The 24,502-nt window shown below is 40.4% G+C and overlaps 1 protein-coding gene across 19 annotated transcripts in view; it reads right to left on the reverse strand.

Moving 5' to 3' along the window:
- ptprc (protein tyrosine phosphatase receptor type C) overlaps positions 1 to 22,747 on the reverse strand; it is a 152,091-nt gene extending 129,344 nt beyond the window's left edge. For 5 of the 19 annotated variants that reach the window (XM_072573865.1, XM_072573864.1, XM_072573861.1 and 2 more), the window contains exons 1-2: positions 22,407 to 22,743; positions 22,189 to 22,297 (exon numbers count right to left, since the gene is read on the reverse strand). In XM_072573865.1, coding sequence (XP_072429966.1) covers positions 22,189 to 22,252 — 64 coding nt within the window. In that variant the 5' untranslated portion in view covers positions 22,253 to 22,297; positions 22,407 to 22,743. Of the gene's footprint in view, positions 1 to 22,188; positions 22,298 to 22,406 lie in introns of all 19 variants that reach the window. The other 14 variants (XM_072573854.1, XM_072573855.1, XM_072573852.1 and 11 more) reach the window with 6 other exon arrangements.
- Positions 22,748 to 24,502: the final 1,755 nt, after the last annotated feature.

The raw sequence follows: 24,502 nt of genomic DNA on the forward strand, positions 1-24,502 counted from the left end.
TAAGCAACATTTTATACAGTTCCAGCATAACCTCTTACTCTTAAACCCTACGCCTTGGCTAATAAAGGCAAGAACCAATGTGCCTTCTTAACTACCTTATCCACCTTAAGGGAATGGCAGACATGTGCACCAATGCTTCCCAGGATCTTACCTTCATCATGTACTCCCTTGCCTTGTTTGACCTGCCCAAATGCATCACCTCACACTTATTTGGACTGACATCCTGATTGAGCTGATCAGGCCATCTGTATCCTCCTGCAATCTAATAGTCTCTTCCTCACAACTTATCATCCAAATGATTATTATGTCATCCATGAACTTGCTAATCAATCCTCCTACATTCAAGTGTAAATCATTTGTACATACCACAAACTACAAGGGCCCCAATAGTGATCCCTGTAGGATCCCACTGGACGCAGGCTTCCAGTCAGAAAACACCCCTCGGCTATCAGCCTCTGCTTCCTGCCACTCAGTCAATTCTGAATCCAATTTGCCAATTGAATTTGGATCCCCGGGTTCTTAGCTTTGCTATCAGTCTCCCATGTGGTACCTTTTCAAAAGCCTTGCCGATGTTTGAGTAGACTACATGAAAAGCATTGCCCTCATCTACACATTGGTCACCTCTTCAAAAATTCAATCAAGTTGGTCAGATATGGCCTCCCTCAACAAAACCATGCTGACTGATCTTGATTAATCCCTGCCTCCCTAAGTGCAGGTTGATTCTGTTGCTGAGAATTGCTTCCAATCACTTCCCCACCTCTGACTGACTGATTTATCGTTTGTTCCCTTCTTGACTAACAGTACCACATCAGCTATCCTCCAGTCCTCTGGCACATCTCCTGTGGCCACAGAGAAAATGAAAATTATTTCTTCCCTTGCCTCACTCTACAGGATACATTTCATTTAGCCCAGAAGATTTATCTGCTTTCAAGGCTGCTACTTAGTATCTCCTTTCTGTCTATGATAACTTCTTTACTTCTCCTTGATTTCCATGGCCAGTGACCCTCTCATGCCAGTGAACACCAACAGAAAGTTATCAGTTAGAACTTTATATCCTTCCTCTGGCTCCTTGCACAGATTATGACTGTGGACCTTAATTGGTTCTGCTCCTTTCCCTGTTATCCTTTTATCTTTGCATTTAATTCTTTGTAAAATAGCTTAGGATGTTCCTTTAATTTACCTGGCATGATTCTTTAATGCCCCTTTTTGCTCTCGTATTTCTTTTTTAAATTCCCCTTTGTACATTATGTCCTCCTCTTGGGCTTCTGCTGTTTTAAAGCCCCAGTATCTACTACAAGCCTCCCATTTTCTCTTTATCCAATTCTGTATATCCCTTCATGTCCAGCCTTCACTAGATTTGTTGGAACATGTTGGTCCTATACTGTCCCTATTTCCTAATGAATCTCCCTGCTCTGACACAGACATCCCTAAAAATATTGAATCCCAGTCCACTCTGGTCAAATCATACCTGCTCTTATTAACATCGGCCTTCACCCAGTTTAGAACTTTGATTTCAGGCCCATCTTTGTCTGTTTCCATAATGATCACTGTCTGCAAAATGCTCCCCTACTGATATTTCAACCATTTGCCCATCTTCATTACCTAAAATTAAATCTAGGACTCTCTGCTCTCTGGTAGCACCTTCTATGTGAGATGTAAGCTCTCCTTAATGCATTTTTAAGAATTCCACTCCTTCTAAACGTTTCACACTCTGACTGCCCCAGTTAATGCTGGGGAAGTTGAAATCCCTTAAAATCACTAACCTATTACAGTTCCTTGAAATATGCTGACATATCTGCTCTTTATTTCTCTCCAACCATTAAGTGGCCTATAGTTGGATATTGTGCATGTGATATAAAAATGTACTAGGTTATCCTTCACTTTCCAGGACCCATAGTTCATAGCTTATCCACTGCAGGGAAAATGGGAGAGTTGGCTTCTCCACTTGTGGTTCCAAAGTCACAGAAAATTCGAACAGTGTAGATGAAGCCCACAGGCAGCATATTTCTAGAATCTCTGAGGGGTTCATGACTAAATAGGCAAGAAATATAGACTTTGAAGAAGGAAAATCTTTAAAGGAATGTCTTTACCTTATTTCAAACTTTCAAAATTCGATGCATAGCACATCTATTATCAAAGATCTTTTCACAGTTCAATATTTTGCACAAACTTTCGCACTTCTAGAACCATTCATTAAGCTTTTCCCACCTAATTATCCTTGTGTGGGGTATAAATGATTCACACTTTACCACGATAATTAATTATTCATATCATGACTGAGGTCACCTCAGACATTATGAAAGATTGCAAATGGTGATATGGAATGTATCACAGTCACTTTTCTCGTGAAGGATCTGTCGTCAGTTCAGATCACTGCCAAATTACAATATTAGCCATGTAAAATACAGCTTTTCACATTTCTCTTTTTGTGCCTGAAATAATTATGGCTGCCATAAAGCATTGTACTTCCTCCTCAGTCATGGAAGCAAGATCAGTTGAGCCACAGTCTGAGGTTGAGCCATAGTCACATGCTTTTCTACAACAAATTCGTAATAATTGCACTTTCGCTGAGTAAATAATTCAAAAGCGCAAAGTGCTGGACAAACTCAGTTGGTCTGGCAGCATCAGTAGAGAGAAAAAATGGTTAACATTTCTGGCCTGGTGACCCTTTGTCTGAATCAGACTCAGCAGGTTACCTGTTTTTCCCTCTGGAGATGCTGCCAGACTTGCTGCTTTCTCTCAGTACTTTCTGTTTTTGTTTCTGATCTTCAGCATCCACAGGTCTCTGTTTTAGTAACCCTCTGAATAATTATTTTTCACACCCCTAACGGAATGTTCCACCATGACGAGAATCATATATAGCAGCCAAGTCAACATGGGTGCAAATATTTAATGAAGGTGGGACATTGGCAGAAAGCAGCATGAACCAATTCTAAAAAGGCTTTGACTTTACTTGCTGCACAAATCTGAATAAGTCATATCGCACATGTGATATACAAATGTACCAGGTCAGCCTTCTCGTTCCAGGACCCATAGCTTATCCACTGAAGGGAAAATGGGAGAGTTGGCTTCTCCACTTGTGGTTCCAAGGTCACAGAAAATTTGAACAGTGTAGGTACAGCCCACAGGCAGCATATTTCTGGAATCTCTGAGGGGTTCATGACTAAATAGGCAAAAAATATGGGCTTTGGGGAAGGAAAACCTTAAAGGAATGTCTTCATCTTGTTCCAAACTTTCAAAACGTTGCTCACCTTTAAAACTATCCAAACATTCCGAAAATAACATCCAAGAACACGTGAAAAATAAAACTGCAGTTCGTAGTAAAGCAAAGACGTCTATTGGATGTGGTTTGCTTGGTTTAGAATTTAAAACCACCCCTTAGTAAAATAAAATGTTCACTTCACAAAATCAACAGTTTCTGCTTTATAAATGTGAATAGCACACCAATATAATTTACATGGTGCAATTCAAAAGTAAGTCTGGCTCTAGCCCAACGGAACTGAAGTGGACAGCTTCTGCTCATGTGACTCAGCTAAAACCCCCTTGAGAAGCGACGTCCAAATAATTGTTGAGCTGTCTCATGCTGTAACACAGAATCTTTCTACACTCATGGAAAAATCAGTAAGCATCCGATCTGTGCCCTAGACCTTTGCCACCTACAAAACAGAGCACGGTTCACTCAGACTGATGTATTAAAGCCTGATAAAGGACAATGTGGCAGTCATTAATCCACTCAGTAAAATACGATATATGTCTTAGGAATATTCATAACTGCAATGAAATGTTGGATCCTGCATCCAAGAACACAGATGAGATGATATAAGTTGTAAGGACATCTGGGACACATTTATACAAGTGTAACATCAGTATCAAGTGATTTTTTTTTACAATCCCTACAGTGTGGAAACAGGCCTTTCGTTTCAGACCTACAAGTCCACACTGACCTTCTGAAGGGTATCCCACCCAAACTCATTCCCCATTACTCTACCTTTACCCCTAACCTAACCCCGAACGCTATGGGCAATTTAGCATGGCCAATTCACCTAACCTGCAATCTTTGAACTGTGGGGAGGAAACTGGAGCACCAGGAGGAAACCCACGCAGACACGGGGAGAATGTGCAAACTCCACACAGACAATTGCCCAAAGCTGGAATTGAACCTGGGTCCCTGGTGCTGTGAGGCAGCAGTGCTAACCACTGAGCAATTCACCAACACTCCAACACCAACACCCCCAAATTTCAATTATGGCGTGAACCCTTTATCTGAAGCACTGGTTGAACGTCACATTGGTTGATTGAAATGGAACTCCACCTTGGCTCAGAGTCTTTAATGCATTTACTTTATTCAGAGATATGAGCGTGTAATCCTGGCAGACACTCCAGTGATGCATTGAGGAAGGCAACACCTTTTAGATTAGACACGGAAATTGAGGTCTTGTGTCCTCTCGGTGGGGGGTAACAAGATTGCATAGCACTATTCGATTCAGGTCAGGGAGATGTTCCTTGTGCCCTGACCAATATTTATCCATCAACCGCATCACTAAAGCAGATGACCTGGTCATTTAATTCATTACTGCTTGCACAGATTTGCAATTGTATTTCCCAGCTTAAAAATGTATTGCTAGAAAAGTTCAGGAAGAAGGGCTTATGCTCGAGATGTCGATTCTCCTGCTCCTTTGATGCTGCCTGACCAACTGCACTTTTCCAGCAACACATTTTTAAGCTCTGATCTCCAGCATCTGCAGTCCTCACTTTCTCCTAATTGTATTTGCCAGTACACAACAATGATTACAGTTTTTCTTACTCATTTATTGGACATGGCATCACTGGCTAGGTCAGCATTTATTGGACATGGCGTCACTGGCTAGGTCAGCATTTATTGGACATGGCGTCACTGGCTAGGACAGCATTTATTGGACATGGCGTCACTGGCTAGGACAGCATTTATTGCCCCTCCCAAGTTGCCCTTGAACAGGTGGTAGCGAGCTGTCTTCTTGAACCCCAAAAGCATTTAATAGGTTCTTAAGCTGTGAAATGTTTATGTACAACCAGAGATGATGAATGGTGTGACGTGCACAAAAGATTTTCTTTACTTTTTCAGAAGTGAAAAATAAAGTAACACATTCACCTGCTTATTGATGGACAAATGGATAACTTGAAAACATAACTTTCAAACCAATAACTGATCCATCTGGTAGTTTTGGTCAGAAACTCTCAAAATTTTACCTTGCACTAATCAATCTGCTTTCCTACTGAATATCTGAAATTTCACATTCAAATTTTGGCTCAAGTTAAATTGGATTATTTTGCTATTAAATGCTATTACATGTTTCCTAACATGTATTTATCAAATTACTTTTCACTAAACTATCGGGTTCAGAATTCCTGAACAATTTTCAAACCAAGTAGTATCTATTATGTTGAATAAATTGTTTCCTCATTACGTTTGAGCCCTTAGCAGTGGAAACACAATAAGAATGCCGCAGAAAGCTGTTGTATTGAAAGGTGTCTCCAACTGCAACGACTGACTCCAGTCACTGTATCCCTGATGAAGGGCTTTTGCCTGAAACGTCGATTTTACTGATCCTTGGATGCTGCCTGAACTGCTGTGCTCTTCCAGCATCACTGCTCTTCCAGAATCTAGTTACCGAGTCAGCTGAGGTGGTCTTGTCATACAGTGGCTGGTGTCTGGGCCTCTGAGCTAAAAGCTCTTGAGTTCACATCACTCTCCAGGACTTCGTGACCATGCAAGGTAGTCTGTAATGTGGTCAAATGGGTTGATTATACAGGAAGTGATGCTGCATTGGTCGTGTCACCGGACTAACAATCCAGGTTCCCAGGCTGGGATATGGGTTGTGAATCCCACCATGGCAGATGGCAAAATTTGTATTCTATAAAAAGTTAGCCTCATAGTAATCACATAATCATTGTTGATTGTCATGAATGGCCAACTAGGCTGAGTCCCTTAGGGAAGGAAATCTGCCTTCCTTTCTGGTGAATCTGGATCCACAGCAACATGGCTAACTCCTAACAGCCTTTTGGGGTGGCTAGTAAATACTGGCCAATGACAGGCACATCCCATGAACAAATAATAAAAAGTCAATGCAATACCTTGTGTCACAATTCACACTGGAACCACCCCTTACATTTGGTTACAGCTTAGAAATGGGTTAGTGATAGGAGGTTGCAACATTTTTTTTTAAACAGCCAAGTTGCAGCAACCATTCTCATTTCCTTTCCAATTTGTGCAAAACAACTGTGCAAACACAGGCATTTATATATCACAATGGTGTGGTAGACACATGACTGAAAGCGTGAAAGTAAGAATAGCGAGCAGCAGAGGCAAAATAATATCTCGAACCTACGATCATTTGCCTTACCTCCATTTCACAACTTAGGGGGCAATTGGTGGATTGCTTCCTGTGAAATAAGGCAAAGCTCTGAAACAAGAGGATTTGGTGCTCACGCTGATCACATTGGATGCTCAATGCCTACATTTAGCTGACCACTATATGTTTATAGTGAACATATCTATGAACATAGATGCAAATACAAGAATTAGCGGCAGCAATAGACAAATCGGCCCTTTGATCCATCTTTGCCAATTCACAAAATGATGGCAATTTCAACTATGGCCACAACTTCTGTCTGCCCCAGTGGCTCCCGGCTCCCTTGTCAGTCAAGAACTTGTCTAAGAATCAAAGACTCTGCCATTATCGTTCTCTAGGAAGAGAAATCTACAGACACATGGCCCTCTGACAGAAAAAAAATCTACTCATCATCTCTGTCTGAAATGGTAGACCTTATATTTTAAACTATGCCCTGTAAGTTCTCATCTCTCTCCCATGAGGAAACATCCTTTCAGCATCCACCATGTCAACTCCTCTCAGTAAATGGATAGATACAGTCTATCTGCAGACAGACAGTAATTAAGTGTCAGCCATTTTCAGGTATTGTCATGATCCAGTATCTCAATTACTCTGTGTGAATGACAGATCCATACGCTATAAGTAGATGCCTTCACGGTCATGTCAATTACAATTGTGTTGTGTAGAAAGGAATGGATGCCCCATCAGAGCAAGTGATGCAGTGGCATTGTGCTGGACGAGTAATCTAAAGTCCCAGGCTAATGCTGTGGGGTCATGGCACCAGGTAGATGGTGAAATTTGGATTTAAGTAACAAAAAAAATCTGAATTTCTTTTAAAAATCTGGTCTAACGGTGACCCCGAGAGCACTGCCCACTATTGTAAAAACCCTTATGGCTCACGAGGAAAGTCATGTGGTCCTGCCAGATCTCCAGACTCAGGGGAATGATGTTGATTCTGTAATGACCTAGCAAGCCATTCAGTCGTATCCAACCAGAACAAGGTCTGATAAAAGCAATGAAATCATACATACCACTCGGCACAAACATAGCACTGCAAACAACAACAGCAGACACAGGTCTGCCCACACTGCAGACTCCTCCATATTATTGTCAGGGACGTGGGAGAACAGACCAATCATGCGCATGGAACAATACTGCATAGACAATGTCGCAGACACCACCATCACCATCCCTGGGTATGTCCTGTCTCACCCATAGGAAAAACCTACCTGAGGTAGTACCACAGTGGTGTGCAGTCAGCAGTGAGTTACCCTGGAAGCTTTCAACATTGACTCTGGATCTATGAATTCTCATGGGATCAGGTCAAGCAGACCTCTGCTGATTACCACTCCCCACCACTATACTTCCCTCAGCTGATGAATCATTACTTCCCCACATTGAATACCAGTTGGAGGACATACCAAGGGTGGCATGAGCACAGTATGTTTTCTGGATAGGGTCTTCAATTCCTATCACTGATAGTGGGTCAGGAGCAGCACTGCTGACCACCTGAGCTCTAAAGGACATTGCTGCTTGACAGGGGCTGAGGCAGGTGACGAGGGGACAAACAAAAGGGAAAGATGTACCACATTTTCATCAAACTGCAGCTGGATCTGTCCATGACAGTACTGGTAGGAGTGACATTGCAAAGTCCTTTTGGAGATAGAGTACTGCCTTCACATTGAGGATAATCCCCATTATTGTGTGGGACTATGATCATGTTAAATGCATAAACTTCAAAAAGATCCCGCAGTGCCAGCACAGGCATTCATGATACATTGTAGGCCATCAGCAGCAGATGTATTCAAACACAATCTGTAACCTCATGGTAACCCAGCATATTCCCCTCACTACCATTCCCGCCAAACCAGGGGATCAATGCTGATTCAGGGAAGAGTGCAGTCCAGGAACAGCACAGGTCAGGAACATTGGTACACTCTCCATTTGCTTGGATGAGAACAGCTCCAACAACCTGCGAGAAGCCTGACATCGTCCAGGACAACTGTTTTGTACCCATCCACTACATTCACCACTGACACACATGCACAATCGACAAAATGCACTGTGAAACCTCCAATAAAAAAGCGCTTGCAACAACACCTTCTAAGCCCACGACCTCCACCACCTAGAAGGGCAAGGGCAGCAGTTATGAGGGAAAAGCGCCACATTCAAGACACCCCCTCCACCCCCACTGCCCCTCAATCCACAGAACATCCTTAGTTGGAAATATATTGCCTTTCCTTCATTGCTGCTGTTAAAATCCTGGAGCTCCTGTTCTCTCACCCCAAGGACTGCAGAGCTTCAAGAAGAGAACTCACCACCAATTTCTTGAAAGCAGATTGGAATGGACAATAAATTATCACCTGGCCAGCGACATCCACATCCCATTAATGAAAATACTTTTTAAAGCACAGTGTGGCTGTACAGGCTTCTCCATAAGTGCAACCTCTCTCATCCCCACACCCCCTCATATCCTTCTGAATTTTCTTTTTCAAGAGTGGGTCCAATTCCCCCTTCACTGCTGTTCTAACAACCACTTGTGTTCAAAGCATTCCCAATAATCGCATCAGGTTTAAAAAAAAGTGCTCCTGTTATTCCTCTTTTTAGTTCCTTCATATCTTCTGATCAGCCTGTTCAGAGATGGTATGACACAACTCTGAAGCAAGTGAACATGGATCTTTTGGCTCAGAGTTAGCGGCACAATGCCTTCAAACCCCCACCCCACCTTCAGTTTCTACTGTTAAACTGAAATGTATCTCCATAATTATTGATTTAAGGATCAATGGAACCCTAACTTTCTACTTAGCTTCACTGTTTGAAAACTTTCTGTTGATCCCACCTCCTAGCCTTCATTGCTGCAACATATGCGCTCCTGGTTTTCCATATCTCTTGCCCTTGGTAGTTACCTGTGCAACTTCAGTCACTGAGCCAACTTTGGAAGTACATGGGCATGTTGCTGGAGATATGATGTGACACAACATAAATGGAAATCCAGCTTTGCTTCAGATGTCCAATATCTTTTCTCTAAAGAAGGATGCAACACCCATAGATGATTGTCAATTAATGTCCTGTACAAATTCACCACTACCTTTTTATTTTTGTATTAAATGCTGCAAGCAAAAATGTGAATTTCATTTCCACTTACAAAACAAAAATATTTCCAATAAATCTGTTTGGATATGTTAAGACACATTTTAAGGGCATGTAGACTTTAACCTAGACCTTCTAACTCAAAAGTATGGACACAACCAAAGCAGCATAAATCCCTCACTATGTGCTCTTTTATTCTTGCTCTTGTGAGAGGAAGACAATATCATTGAGAGGAATTTTCACCTTCGCCACTTAGGCAAATAACAGGGAGGATGAGTAGCCTCTCTGATTTATACGACTGTTAAAATTCTCAAGAGTTTTAATGAAGCATGACCTGCTCTTTACAATCTATACTGAATTTCCCTCATTTCTAAATGTTCACTAGTGCGAGGTGTAACTTCTTTTTCCCATGGGAATTCTGACTGCCCTATGGGCGGCATGGTAGCTCAGTGGTTAGCACTGCTGCCTTACAGCGCCAGCGATCCCGGTTTGATTCCAGCCTCAGGCAATTGACTGTGTGGAGTTTGCACATTCTCCCCATGTCTGCGTGGGTTTCCTCCCACATTCTAAAGGATGTGAAGGTCAGGTGAATTGGCCATGCTAAATTGCCCATAGTGTTAGGAGCATAGGTCAGGGGTAAATGTCTGGAAATGAGTCTGGCTGGTTTACTCTTTGGAGGGCCGATGTGGACTTGTTGGGCTGAAGAACCTGCTTCCACACTGTAGGGAATCTATATTTCTTGAACACTTTCCTTTCTTTGCCAAACTCCAAATTAAAATAATTTAATTGAGGATGGTCAGTACCTCTAATATTTGATTACAAAGCTCACTCAGTTTGAACTTCATGGAGATTAACCCTTTCAACACAATATCTTTGGTAGTTGGTCCTTCTAATGCTCCATGTAAGATTATGAATGGAACTTAGTTGCAATACTATTTCTAATGTCAAAAATAAGAAACAATTATAATAATGGATCAGTGATAATATAGCTAACAGTGCTATAACATTCTTAAATGAGACATCACAAATTTTCAGAATCAACTTGAGATTTACATAGCTCCTTGAACAAAGATATCCAGGAATATTAGCAAACAAAATGTGATATCATACTATGAAAGCCAATCGCAGGACAAGTGAACAAAAGTTTACTTAAAGAGGTATTTTTTATCGAGCATCCTAAAGTAAGACACAGACAAAAACATATAGACACTTAAAGAGGTGGACGGAGGTTCAGGAAAGGAAACCACAGTTTTGGGTCTAGGCAACTGAAACCACCAGCCTATTATACAGCAATTGAGATAAGATGCCAAAGAGGCCAGAATTGGAAAAAGTACCAAGGTTTTTACACAGGTAGTGTTGTAGCACAGAGGTTCAGGTGTATAATTCTTTGAAGCTTGCCTCGGGTGTTTAAAGAGATGTTTGGCACGCTTGCCTTTGTTGCTCAGTCCTTTGAATAAAGGAGTTGGGAAGTCATGTTGCCGTTATACAAGACATTGGTGAGGCCTTTTCTGGACAACTTTTCCAGCTCTGGCCGTCCAGTTATATGAAGGATATTATTAAGCTGGAAAGGGTTCAGAAGAGGTTTACCAGGATGTTGCTGGATATGGAAAGTCTGAATTACAAAGGAAGTCTGGATAGGCTGGAACTTGTTTCACTGGAGCATAGGAAGTTGACAAGTGACCTTATTGAAATTCATGAAATAATAAAGGGCTAATGGTGGTCGTCCTTTCCCAGGAGGGGGGAGTTTCTCGACTAGGAGACACGTTTTTATGTTGAGAGGAGAGAGATTTAAAAAAGACAGGAGGGGTAAGCTTTTATCACAGAGGGTGGTTCGCATGTTGAATTAACTTCCTAGGAAGTGGTGGATGTGGGTACAATTGCTATTTTTAGGTGGGACAAGTTTAGTTTGGGATTATGTTCGGCATAGATTGGTTGGACTGAAAGGTCTGTTTCCATGCTGTATGACTCTACGTTGCCAAGTTGGTAGATATTACAGAGATAGGGACAGGTAAAGCCTTGGAAGAGCTTGTAAACAAAGATGAGAATTTTCAAACTTATATACAATTGTAGGAACACATCAATATAGGAACAGGAGTAGGCCATTCAACCCCTTCAACTGGTTTCACCATTCAATGAGATCATCAATGATCTGTGGCCTAACTCCATATACCTGCCTTTGGCCCTTATTCCTTAACATCTATGCTTAACAAGAAAATCTATCTCAGATTTATAATTAGCAAATGTTCCAGCATCCACTGCTTTTTGTGGAAATGAGTTCCAAACCTCTAGGACGCTTTGTATGCTTCCTAACATCTTTCATAAACAGTCTGGCCCTAATTCTTGGACTAACTTTCTGTTGATCCACCTCCTAACCTTCATTGTTGCAATGTATGCATTCCTAGTTTTCCATATCTCTTGTCCTTGGTATTTGCTTCCACTGCTTTTTGTGGAAGTGAGTTCCAAACCTCTACCACTCTTTGTATGCTTGCTAACATCTCTCATAAACAGTTTGGCCCTAATTCTTGGACTAAGCCCCCTAGGTATAGACCCCAACCAATGAAATAGTTTATCTTTATCTAACCTGTCATTTCCTGTTAATACCTTGAATGCTTTGATCAGATCACTCTTAACCTTCTAAATTCTAGAGAAAAGTGACCTAATTTGTGTAATCTCTCCTCATAACTCCTAAGTCTATATATCATCCTTGTAACCTTGGACCAGGAAGCAATAAGGATAGCATGCACTTGTTTAACTGGAGCATTGGAAGTTGACAAGCAATCTTATTGAAGCTCATAAAATAATGAGGGGTATAGATAGGGTTAATGGTAGTCGTCTTTTCCCAGGAGGGGGGATTTCCCGACGAGGAGACACATGAGGGGTAAACTTCCACGCAGTGGGACTGGGCTCTCGTGTGAGGCAGTTTATGGGCAACAGAGATTTGGATAAGCTTGGGTTTATGGAGATGGACCAGGAGCACAATGGAATTGTCAAATCTTCAGGAATTAATGGCATGAATACAAATTTGCGCAGTAAATGAGAGGAGGCAGGGAAGCAAACAGACAAATTTAAAGTGATGAAAATTGTGTGTTTGGATGAGCAGTTATAATCAGAATTTCATTTTAGAGTTGATTATAACATCTGTACTGTACTTATAATTCAAAGGCTGTTTCCATTGTGTGTATGAAGTATCTGATGAACGAAGAAACAATTCTCATGTTTTGTTTTTAAACTTACTCTGTCCTGTAAAGTAGATAAGCGTTGATGATTAAGCCAGAGATTAAATCAAATATTCTCACAATTAGAGCTGTGGAAGAAGGATGTTTTGTCATTTCCGTGTCATTTTTGGTTTTATTTTAACCAGTTAATTTTAAGAAAAGTATCAATAAATTGATAGCAATTACAATTAAAACACAGAAATGTAGCTACCATTTCCTTCACAATGTCAAGTGTTCAATGTTTTGTTCTGTAGAAACAAAATGGCTACCCAAAGCAGATGGCTACATTGAAGTTCAATAAAGGTCACAATGACACATTTCACAACAATTACAGATAATAACTCTCACCCTAACAGCTCTGTGGGTGTTTGTGCACCAAATGTGTCACAAAGGCAGCTCAACACCATCTTCACAAAGGCAACTAAGGATGGGAACTCAATGCTGGGCTTCCCAATGACGCCTACATCCAATGAAAAGAATGCAGGAAAGGTAGAGTCCCAGTGTCACGTCCATCCTCTGATTCCCATGGAGGAGATATCCTGCATTTCTCAGGGTGGGGTTTATCCTGCGTTTCTCAGGGTAGGGTTTATCCTGCGTTTCTCAGGGTAGGGTTTATCCTGCATTTCTCAGGGTAGGGTTTATCCTGCGTTTTTCAGGGCAGAGTTTATCCTGCATTTCCAGGGTGGGGTTTATCCTTCGCTTTTCAGGGCGGGGTTTATCTTGTGTTTCTCAGGGTGGGATTTATCCTGCATTTCCCAGGGTGGGGTTTATTCTGTATTTCTCAGGGTGGGGTTTACCCTGCATTTCTTAGGGTGGGGTTTATCCTACATTTCTCAGGGCAAGGTTAATCCTGCATTTCTCAGGGCAAGGTTAATCCTGCATTTCTCAGGGTGGGGTTTATCCTACATTTCTCGGGGGGGGGGGTTATCCTATATTTGTTAGGGTGGGGTTTATCCTGCGTTCCCTGCGGTTGGCGGGGTATCCTGCATTTCTCAGGGTGGGGTTTATCCTGCATTTCTCAGGGTGGGGTTTTATCCTGCGTTTCTCAGGGTGAGGTTAATCCTGCATTTCTCAGGGTGAGGATTATCCTGCGATTCCCAGAGTGGAGTTTATCCTGCATTTCTCAGGGTGGGGTTTGTCCTGTGTTTCTGAGGGTGCATTGTATCCTGCATTGCTCAGGGTGGGTTTTATCCTGCATTTCTGAGGGTGGGGTTTACCCTGGATTGCTCAGGGTATGGATTTAACCTGCGTTTCTCGGGGTGCGGGTTTATCCTGCATTTCCTGAGGGGGTGTGGTTATCCTGCATTTCTCAGGGTGCGGTTTATCCTGCATTCCACAGGGTGGGGATTATCCTGTGTTTCCCAGGGTAGGGTTTAACCTGCATTGCTCAGGGTGAGGTTTAATCTGCATTGCTCAGGGTGGGGTTCATCCTGCGATTCCCAGGGACGGGTTGTTTATCCTGTGTTTCCCAGAGTGGTGTTTATCCTGTGTTTCTCAAGTTGGGGTTTATCCTGCGTTTCCCACGATGGGGTTTATTCTGCGTTTCTCAGGGTGAGGTTTATCCTGCATTTCCTGAGGGAGGTGCTATCCTGTGTTTCTCAGGGTGGGGTTTATCCTACATTTCTCAGGGTGGGGTTTATCCTGCGTTTCCCACGATGGGGTTTTTTTCTGCGTTTCTCAGGATGGGGTTTATCCTACATTTCCTGGGGGAGGTGCTATCCTGTATTTCTCAGGGTGAGGTTTATCCTGTATTTCTCAGGGTGAGGTTTATCCTGCATTTCTCAGGGGGAGATTTATCCTACGATTCCCAGGGTGGGGTTTATCATATGATTCCCAGGGTGGGGTTGAACCTGCATTGCTCAGGGTGGGGTTCATCCTGCGATTTGCAGGGACGGGTTGTTTATCCTGTGTTTCCCAGAGTGGGGTTTATCCTGTGTTTCTCAGATTGGTAGTTTATCCTGCATTACCCAGGGGTAAGGAGTTTATCTTCTGTTTCCCAGAGATGGTGGAGTTTATCCTGTGTTTCTCAAGTTGGGGTTTATCCTGCATTTCCCACGATGGGGTTTATTTTGTGTTTCTCAGGGTGAGGTTTATCCTGCATTTCCTGGGGGAGGTGACATTTGGTTCAAGTCACCTTTCTTTGTTTTACAAAGGTGTCTCATAATCAGAATTATCAACTATTAAAGATGTAGTTTGCATAGTCAGCACAAAATGGATATGCTAACCTCATTTAATCAAGATCTAATTGTTAAACCATGAGCTTAGTGAATAGGGGAGCAGGCTGGCGGGACTGAATAGCTTTTTCTGATCCTGAGGCAGTGAAACAGCGAGACACAGAGGTAAACATAACAGGGGTGGATAGCTCAGAAGTGTTCCCCAGTTAGGTGCTGAGTCTCCAGAAATGGAACGCTACAATTTCCATCCTAAATAAGGCAGCAGATTAAAAGTGGAAAATAACACATCAAATCAACAATATGCCTGGGATGGGGTTTTCCGCCAGGCCTCAGAATGGACTGTTACTCTTTCAGGCAGAGGAAGCAAAAGTCTAACTGCTTACACAATTTGTAGGACCCTGTTTGTAATTTTCAACATGAATGGCTAGAATGCTCAGCGCTTAAATGAATCAATCATTTTGAACTATTCCAAAGCAGCAATGTTTTACCTCAGGTCTCTGAGGGATACCAATCTCTGGTGTTTGGTTTAATGTCCAAACTTGTTCTGAATTAGTTGATCACAACTAGCAGCCTTTTATAACAGTGCAATTGGTGGCAGTGCTCGAGGTTAGGAAAGGAGAAACTAAGAAGGTTTTCAAGTCCTGAGCTCCTTTCAGCTTTATATCACACTATAGCTGCTACTCATAGAGTTATAGTCATAGAATCACAAGAATGTACAACATGGAAATAGACCCTTCAGTCCAACTCATCCATAGTGACCAGATATTCAAAATTATTCTAGTCCCACTTGCCAGCGTTTGTCCCATATTCCTGCAAACCCTTCGTCTTCATGTCTGAGCTACAAGTGACACTTGGAGGGTGAAATAAGTCATTCCCAGTCACAAAAATGAGTTCATAGCAAGTTAACAAAATGTCTGTTGGAAGTGAAGGCATGATGTAAAATGGTTTGCTGATTCACAATAGATGAGTTTGCCATCGTTGTGGATGACCAATTTCTTCCTGCAACAGATTTCTCTCATTGAATCAAGCAAGCAACTGGTGGGAGCAATTACTATTTACATAGCTGCACGCAATGAGGGAATCAATACATCAGCATTGAATGGGTGGAAATAAGCTGGCTTTTCATTAGTGTGTAACTGCTGTTGTCAGGCAAAATACTCATTTGAAGTCCCTTCTCGAAAGAGAACATCCCGTTTCCAGGAAAGTAAATCTATGAAATTCACTTTGCTTTGTTGCATTTCAATTTGTGTCAATTGATTGTGCAAGGCACCAACAGCAGTCATATACCACAAATTCTCAGAAGAAATTCAGAAAATAAAAGCCAGAATGAGGAACTATGTCAAGTAAGTTGCAGGATCCAGAAAAGCTAGTAAACATCTGGTTAAATGTAAATTTACTTCTGAAAATCTTGTGTTCTTCACTATTTGTAACTTAAACAGATGCAGCACATTGAATACAACTCCTGAGTCTTTCATGTTATGGTTTTGAATGTACTTTCAATGAAGAATGCAATTTTTTTTTTACTAAAACTTCCTTATGATTAATTCTGTTCCAGTATCTTACTTCCCTTTCTTATAACATGATGGTTAACTATTTCACACTTGATTTTTTTTCTAAAATAGGGGACTGAATGAAAGGTTGAATACTAAGGAGGAGAAGTGAGCCCAGTTGCTTCCATGTCGGCCATTTTTGATTCTGTAGCTTGCATCAATCAATACTGTGAATAGCTGCCGTGCCACAAACTTCTTGCACAAAACTGACTAAGACGTCAAAGGGAAGGGAAGGGAAGAGGTAAAAGTAAGCCAGGAAATGAAACTGAAGTAATTGAATTTAGAAGAATTCCAGTTGTTAAAAGCTGCCAGTAAGGTATAAAAAAGGCTGGCAGGTTTATAACAGGGTTTGAGTGAATCAATTTGTACAAGATTAATTTGCCCATTTCATGATATTAAATCATGCCTAACTATTCTTCCAATTTCATTAACATTTAATGGAAATAAAAATCTAAAGGGGGATTACTTGGTATAAACAATCAGAGTCTAAGAAAAGCTTCAGCTCCCATACCATATAATTCTTCTTTATGTACAAGTTTCAGTTTCAAAGCATTCAACCATCAATCATGAATGTCAGGCACAGCATGTTTAGAAATGTGTCATCGGGGAAACTTTTTCCACCTTTAGTGTGAGTTATTGCTTTTGCAATAGAAATCCATTCAAAAGAACATAAAATACAGAACAGGTTTTAGTAATAATTTGGTTTAATGTTTTCTTTGATAATTGCAACAAACACTAAAAGGTATTGCTTTCTGCTGCACCTGAAAATCTAGTTGAAACATTAAAGGATCCCACCTCCTGAATAATTTAACGATACCCACATTTGAGAGTACAGGGTATGTCCAATTTTATGGGTGGAGAGTCAATTGGGCAACAGTTGATGAACAGGTATAAAATACCAAGATTTGGGCAAACTGTAGCTATGCATGCAACTCACTCACTCTGAAAAATCTGCCACCTTAATCCATTTGTGTTGGGGTTACACGACTCTCTGAGTACAAATGCAAAGGTCTTGATTTATTAAGTAGCTGTTTGGCAGTAGCACTGATTGTTTCACATTAATGTGTTTTTTTTGGATATCAGTGTCATTGGGCTTTTCAGAAATAATTTATGATGTACTCAACCTATCCACAACATTATTTACTTTTACTGAAGCATTTACCAGGATAGTAAGAAGGCCCTGATATACTTAATAACGACTAACAACACAAGCGATTATAATCACAAATTATGGATAACAAACAACTGTAGGGAAAATAATTTGGAAAGCACAAAGGAAATGTCATCATTCATTATGCTGTAGAAATTGAAATTGCCCCCTGAAACTGTTACTATTGCCTTGCATCTTTGGAAACTGGCCTTTGGATGAAACTTGCAAGAGGTTTTATTTACGTTTGCAATGTTCTGATTAATTTGAAAACTTTTGACTCATCAAGAGGAAAACAATTAGCTTCAAATTAATAATCTGGAATAACTTTGATGGTGGCTTAAAAACCATTTCATGTTAAGTAGAGGCCCACCAGACCTGAATCTATTGCTCTTTCCTTACAATCAGGTAGTTAACGTAAAATTGCAATTGAATTTTACTGTGGTGAATCATCATCTATTTTAACATTTAACATACCTCCTACTTCAGGAATACTCTGTCACATCTTATTAGTGTCTATTTTTAATTGTAGGGGCTAAGTTATAAGAATACATGACACAAATTAGGCCTGTTTTGTCTAGAATTTAGAAGCTTAAGAGGTGATCTAGTTGAAGTCTTTAAGATATTAACAGGAAAAGACAGGGTAGATAAAGATCAACTATTTCCACGGTTTGGAGATTCTAGTACTATGGGGCATACTCTGAGAATTAGGTCCAGACCTTTCAGGAAGGATGTTAAGAAGTACTTCTACACACAAAGGGTACACAAAGGGTGGTAGAGATTTGGAACTCTCTTCTGCGAATGGCAGTTGACACAGGATCGGTTGTTAATTTCAAATTTTCACTCAGCAAAGATAATAAGGAATATGAGCCAAAGGCAGGTATATGGAGTTTGGACTCAGATCAACAATAATCGCATTGAATGGCATTACACGCTCAAGTGGCTGAATGTCTATTTCTGTTCCTGTGTTCCTAATATGGCATACCAACCTGTTACACAACAACACATCTGTAGTGAAGGTCAGTTCTAAGATATTTTTACTTTAAATACAATTTTAATGCAGCTTGTAACCCTGCCATTGAATGGGTATTTTAAGGTGACCATAGAATTGTCATTGAATTCTTCTCTAATTTCACACTACATTACCCACCAGCTCATAACATATTGCTCACAATGTGACTTGCATTCACCATTCTTTAGCAGTTGTCTTTTAAGCATACATTGTTTAGAGCACTTTTGAAGGAAAGAGTATCACAGGAATATCACACAGAACAAATGTGGCTCTTGATGTATTACAAGGTGTTGGTCCAGTTGACAAATTCAAAAGGTTTTATAAATTGCAAAAGTGAACCACAGCCAGTTTGTTGTTCAATTAAATCCCAAGTCTAAACTACTGTAAAGGAATTCATCAGGTAAATGGAGTTTTGAAATTAGGTCAAAAAAGTTAAAACTAGTTGTAAATCATGAGGAACCACCATTTGCTTAATTGGCTTCAAGAGCAAGGAACTATTTAGCCAAATTTTCTTCTCACACGTTTTTTTTTCCTGAAGTGTTAATTGCACCATCAGTTGCGGAAGGCAGTCCACAAATTGTATCATCTGTGGATTGAATGAACTGCGGGGCAATTCTTGCCTTCTCATGGTCATGAGTGATACATGCACTGTGATCAAAAGGACTTGAGAAACATACTGGCCTGTTCTTGGTCTTATATTCTCATGGTCATGAGAATCAGGTTGCAAACTTTTTATCTCCCTTCCCACAAAATTTGAGAAGATAATTTGTGGGACTACATCCTGCCTCTGACAGGCGCAAGTGTTTTACTTCAAAAGGGAATTGAGCAAGTCATTATCTGGTGGATTGTAAAAGCACAGCTATTGGTAGAGAACACTTTGCATTATGTAGCATTAGCCAAAACTGAATCTATAAACACACGCCAACCAGTTACTTGCATTTATAAATCCAAAAATCACTGTAAAGTCAAACCCACTAGCATGGCTTTGACGTCCAATAACAAGGTTCAAACATGCTGCAACATTTGATCTCTCCAACTGTTAGAAATTACAAATATACATCTTCCAAAAACATTCGTATATAACCTAGACCAATGCACTAATGCAATACTGGGGGAGCACTGAACTTCACAGGTACCGTCCTTTGGGATGAAGAAGTACCACTTCTCCTAACAGGTAGATGTAAATTATTCCATTGGTATGATTTAAGAAAAAGCAGAGAAGTTCTCCCTCGTCAATACATATCCACCAACTAATATCACAAAAAGATACAATCCAACCGTTTATTTCAGCCTTGTTTGTAAGACATTGCCTTGTGTAGTCTACGTTACATTGCAGTTACACTCTAAACATATTTCATTAACTGTAATACGTTTAAGGATATCCTGGGATTGTCCTTTTTTCTTTTTTGTTCTAATTCATAACTATAAATTAAGACAGCAGGGATGAACTTTAATTGAAATATGATCATGTCTATTTCCCATTACTTGCTTTGAGAAGCACAGTATTTACTACCAAAAACTAATGTCAATCTATGGACCATGACATAGGTTTAGAGGGATGGTGATAATGTTATTTTAATTAATTATTTCCCCATTCAAAAATACCTCAATTGCTTAAAGAGAATCTAACAAGGTATCGTTTGTAAAATGGCTCCTATTTATTTTGTAAGGAGGAAAATGGCTTAATGCGGAAATATTTTATGTGAAACAATGGTTCTGCTAATTTAATGTATAAATCATTTAGTATTCAGACAAGGGTGTGAATGTTCTTTTACATGGTGATTAGTTAATAAAATGTATTGCAAAATGGTACCATCTGAAGTGCATACAGCAACAGAGACAATGTTTGGCTCTGGTCACTGAAACATTCCTTTGCACTGTCTTCAAAACCCTCCTAAAAATTATAGACTTTAGTCTCACTTCTGCCCCGACATATCCATTCCCCCTTTTTTGCATCCTTTCCAATGTCGATAACTGTAAAGCATTTCTGCTCATGGAATTCACAATAAAGATACATGTAGTCCTCATGGTTGAGAAATGAGTCTTCAAGAGTGAAAGATTATGGGCACCAATGGCCAAATTAAAAAGCTGGCACTGATCCAGGGAATATAGGTTTGTTTTTGCTTCATTTGGTTGCCTCTAAACTGCTTTAGATATTCTAGGTGATATAAAAATGTAAATCTTTTCTCTCGGTTGCTAAGACATCAGTTTCAGAAGTTTAAATTAAGCTCTCTGATAGATGCTAAACCTGTACCACAAAATACTTTTGAAGCACCACTAACATTTGACAACTTCATTGATAAAACAGGTCTATTTATTTGGTTTTATTTTCAAGTTGTTACACAAATATCTACCTTTTGTAAACTTCGGAAATATACAATTTGAGAGTGGTCCTCCTGCTCGTACCTGAATCCAATGTATTTGAAACACTGAATGAAGATCATATTCCAAGATCATTACACCACTTTATGAACAATAACCACGATATAAAAAGAACTCCCTAATGTAGAAGGCATATTTCAAGGTGTTTACCAGAACAATGAAACTGCAACAAGCAAAATAACAGATAACATCGACAGCAAACAACAGAATAAAACAAATCTTTTCAAATTTTCCATTAGTGGTGCAAAATTCTACCTTTTTTCCTCAATCTTGTCAATCATTGACATACATCTACCTGGGATAATGTAACATCATCCTTTTGACTTGTAGGAAAAAACATGTTCCCCTTCAGAATAATTTAGTTCAGTTCTGGAAAATTTTGGCAATTAAGCATGAACTGGTGAATAAATTCTGCACAACAAGAGAATAGACATGGAATAAAGGAATAAAACATCTGAACAGTGTTGTAGATTCAACGTAGTGGTGGAAAAGAACTACAAATTACAATACACAGTACTGCTTTTCCTAATTACAACAAAATAACAGACAAAATTGATTTAATGATCCAATGAAATCTCAACTCGAAAACTGTAATGTAAAACGTCACCCAACTTGGATCAAAAATACAACGCTTAGCTTTTCCTTTTCATGGTATCTTTAATCACACTGCTTCAACTCCCCAATACATCCAAAACACATTTCATTACTTAATGCTTTTGAAAAATCAGGCTCTTATTAAATGCAAAAGGTGCTTAAATATCCAAGCGATCATTGCATCCAAGGTTGAGTTTACAACAGTCTCAGGCATTTTGTCACTCCACACCGAAAAGCAAATAATCCAGGGTGGATTCTAGCAAGGTGCAATATCTCAACTGCAACCAAAAAAAGCATCTCATTCTAAACAATAGGAAGACAGGGAAACTGGAAAATTAGATAAAAGAGGATGTTCACCACCTTCCCCCACCCATTGTAATTTCTCTAAACTGAAAATTTTCCAAACTACCAGAGAATTTCAGATAAATGCCTGGTTATTCTAATTTACAGGATTAATTTCGCCTTGTCAAATTGCACATCTGACATATCCGTTAAATAGCCGGTCTTAAGCATCGACTTGGCTAAGAAGCGAAATATCCCCTGATATCGCGTGGCCACCCTTCATCATTCACCCTTGGACATTTAAAGATAAATGAATTGCTGGGCTAAACATATATATTTCAGAGTTATGAAGCACAGAAGTCATGTTCCTTTACCTTGGGTTGCACCCAATAGTGCAGCGGCAAGAGCCAAGTATTTCAGCCAGGAAAACTTGCTCATGGTTTAATTCTGCTGGTGGTCCCCAGTAGTTAAACACCATGCGTCCTGTCGAAAAACAATACAACTATTATTCGGGGGTGTGGAGAAAATAAATAACAAAACTTGATAACTCCTTCAAATAGTCAAACTAACGCGTTTTGAAAAGGGTGCATACGTTTACTTTGCTCGATTGTCGATGAATGCAACTTCCTCCAAGTTTAGCAGAACCTCAAACCACTTGTCCTGATATACAAGTGATGTAAGTTACAGCTCCTCATCGCTCTCTCGATAGGTTCTCAGTAATGTCTGCAGGAAGTCACTTGCTTGAGCAAAACTGTATTGCGTGGAAACTTCCCCCCCAAAAAAACTGAAATGTTGCAGCGCTTGGCGTCTATTTGTGTAACGAGTGTACATGGATAGAGATGTTAAAACTGCACTCAGATCTGGATTTTTAAAAGTGGCCTTGGGCCATGCCTGTGAACTCAATGGTGGCTCAAAGTTCAGCGTGAACCCTATCTTAATCTGCACTCTACAACCTTTCATTCAGTTAGAAGCAGGTGAGCAGGTTCCTTCAGCTACTTTGGACATGAATCCTGTGAAATGCAGGTGGAATACAAACACTAAGGTGATATGCCAAATAGCGAAAGGTGTAAACCAACTTCTCTTCATTGATGTTTCAGCCCCGGAAATGTACTTATTCAGTCAAGTGGAAAATTATGGCAACCCAAAGACAAGTGGTGCCTCTATAATTAACTGCACAAAAAAAAAGATACTGAGTCTACAACAGTGCCTTTCAGCAAAAAAAAAGTACTGCTGCCGATGGAGTGTTCACATGACTGTCCAACCATGCAAATATAGCGCGTTTTTTCACCTAATAGTAACTGGATGTCAGAATATTTACATACAGCTCGCCCCTGGGGGCTAGACGTCAAATGTCACACAACCTAAGTGTTCTTAGCATGTTCCAATCCCTTTAACCGTATTACTTGTGATTGCTAGAAAAAAACACAAGCATGTTCAACAGTGCACCCCATGGCCAGGGAGCCTCCAAATCCCAATCTAAGGTTACAGGCCTTTTAGTATTGAGGTGAGAAATTTCTTCACTCAGAGACTGATGAGTCTGTGGAATTCTCTGTCACAGAAAGTGGGTGAGGCCAAACCATTTAATGTTTTAAGAGGGAGCTAGGTGTATATTTTAGGAAACAAAGAGTGTGAAAAGCAAGCCAGAACAGGGGAAATGAGTTGGATGATCATATTGAATGCCCAAGCAGGCTCGAAGGGCTGAATGGCCTATTCATGCAGATATTTTCTGTGTTATCCACATGTCCATTTTTTCTGGTTATTTGAAGCACATGAGGAACAAAGGACTCCATGAAGTTGAATATGTAACTTTTATTGATATTACATAATGGAACCTGACTGAAGTAGAAGTTTAAAGTAAATTAACATATTATTCATTCGATTTGATGGTAGTATTTCTCAACATTGGCAAAAAGGCAATTCTTTTATTAGGTTTCATTGTCTCTGTCAGGGAATGGGCCATAGTTTGCCCACTACTTATAGACAGGGTGGTTACAAAGGCATTTCGCACATTTGCCTTCATTGCTCGGTTTTCCTTCATGTGATTCCAAGGAAAGTGATGGGACCAGACGGAGTACCAGGCTGTGCACTCAGAGCACGTGCAGATCAACTGGCAAAGGTCTTCTCAGATACCTTTAACCTCCCCCTTGCAGCAGGTCACTGTGCTGCCTGTTTCAAGAGGGCCAACATCATCCCTGTGCCTAGGAAGGCTCATGCAGCACGTCTCAATGACTACTGCCCATGGCCCTAACTTTGGTGGCCATGAAGTGCTTTGAAAGGCTGGTCATGGCATTAATCAACTCCAGCCTCCCCACCACTCTTGACTTAGTCCAATTTACCTATCAGACCAACAGATCCACATCAGATGCCATATCACTTGCCCTTCACTCCTCCCTAGAACATGTTAACACCAAGAACAACTACATAAGAATCCTACTCATTGACTACAGTTCAGCCTTCAATACGATTATCCCCTCGAGACTGATTACTAAACTTAGTGATCTTGGAATAAGTTCCACTCTCTGCAAATGTATCCTCAGTTTCTTGACCCACAGGCCATAATCAGTGAAGATTGGGGACAATATTTCAACCTCACTAACACTCAACACTGGAGCCCTCTGCTGTACTCACTGTATTCCCGTGACTGTTTCCATGCTGTACATCTCTATGACTCTATGACTGCATCACCAA

Source organism: Chiloscyllium punctatum, chromosome 7, assembly GCF_047496795.1.
Source record: "Chiloscyllium punctatum isolate Juve2018m chromosome 7, sChiPun1.3, whole genome shotgun sequence".
In the NCBI taxonomy this organism is placed as follows: Eukaryota; Metazoa; Chordata; class Chondrichthyes; order Orectolobiformes; family Hemiscylliidae; genus Chiloscyllium; species Chiloscyllium punctatum.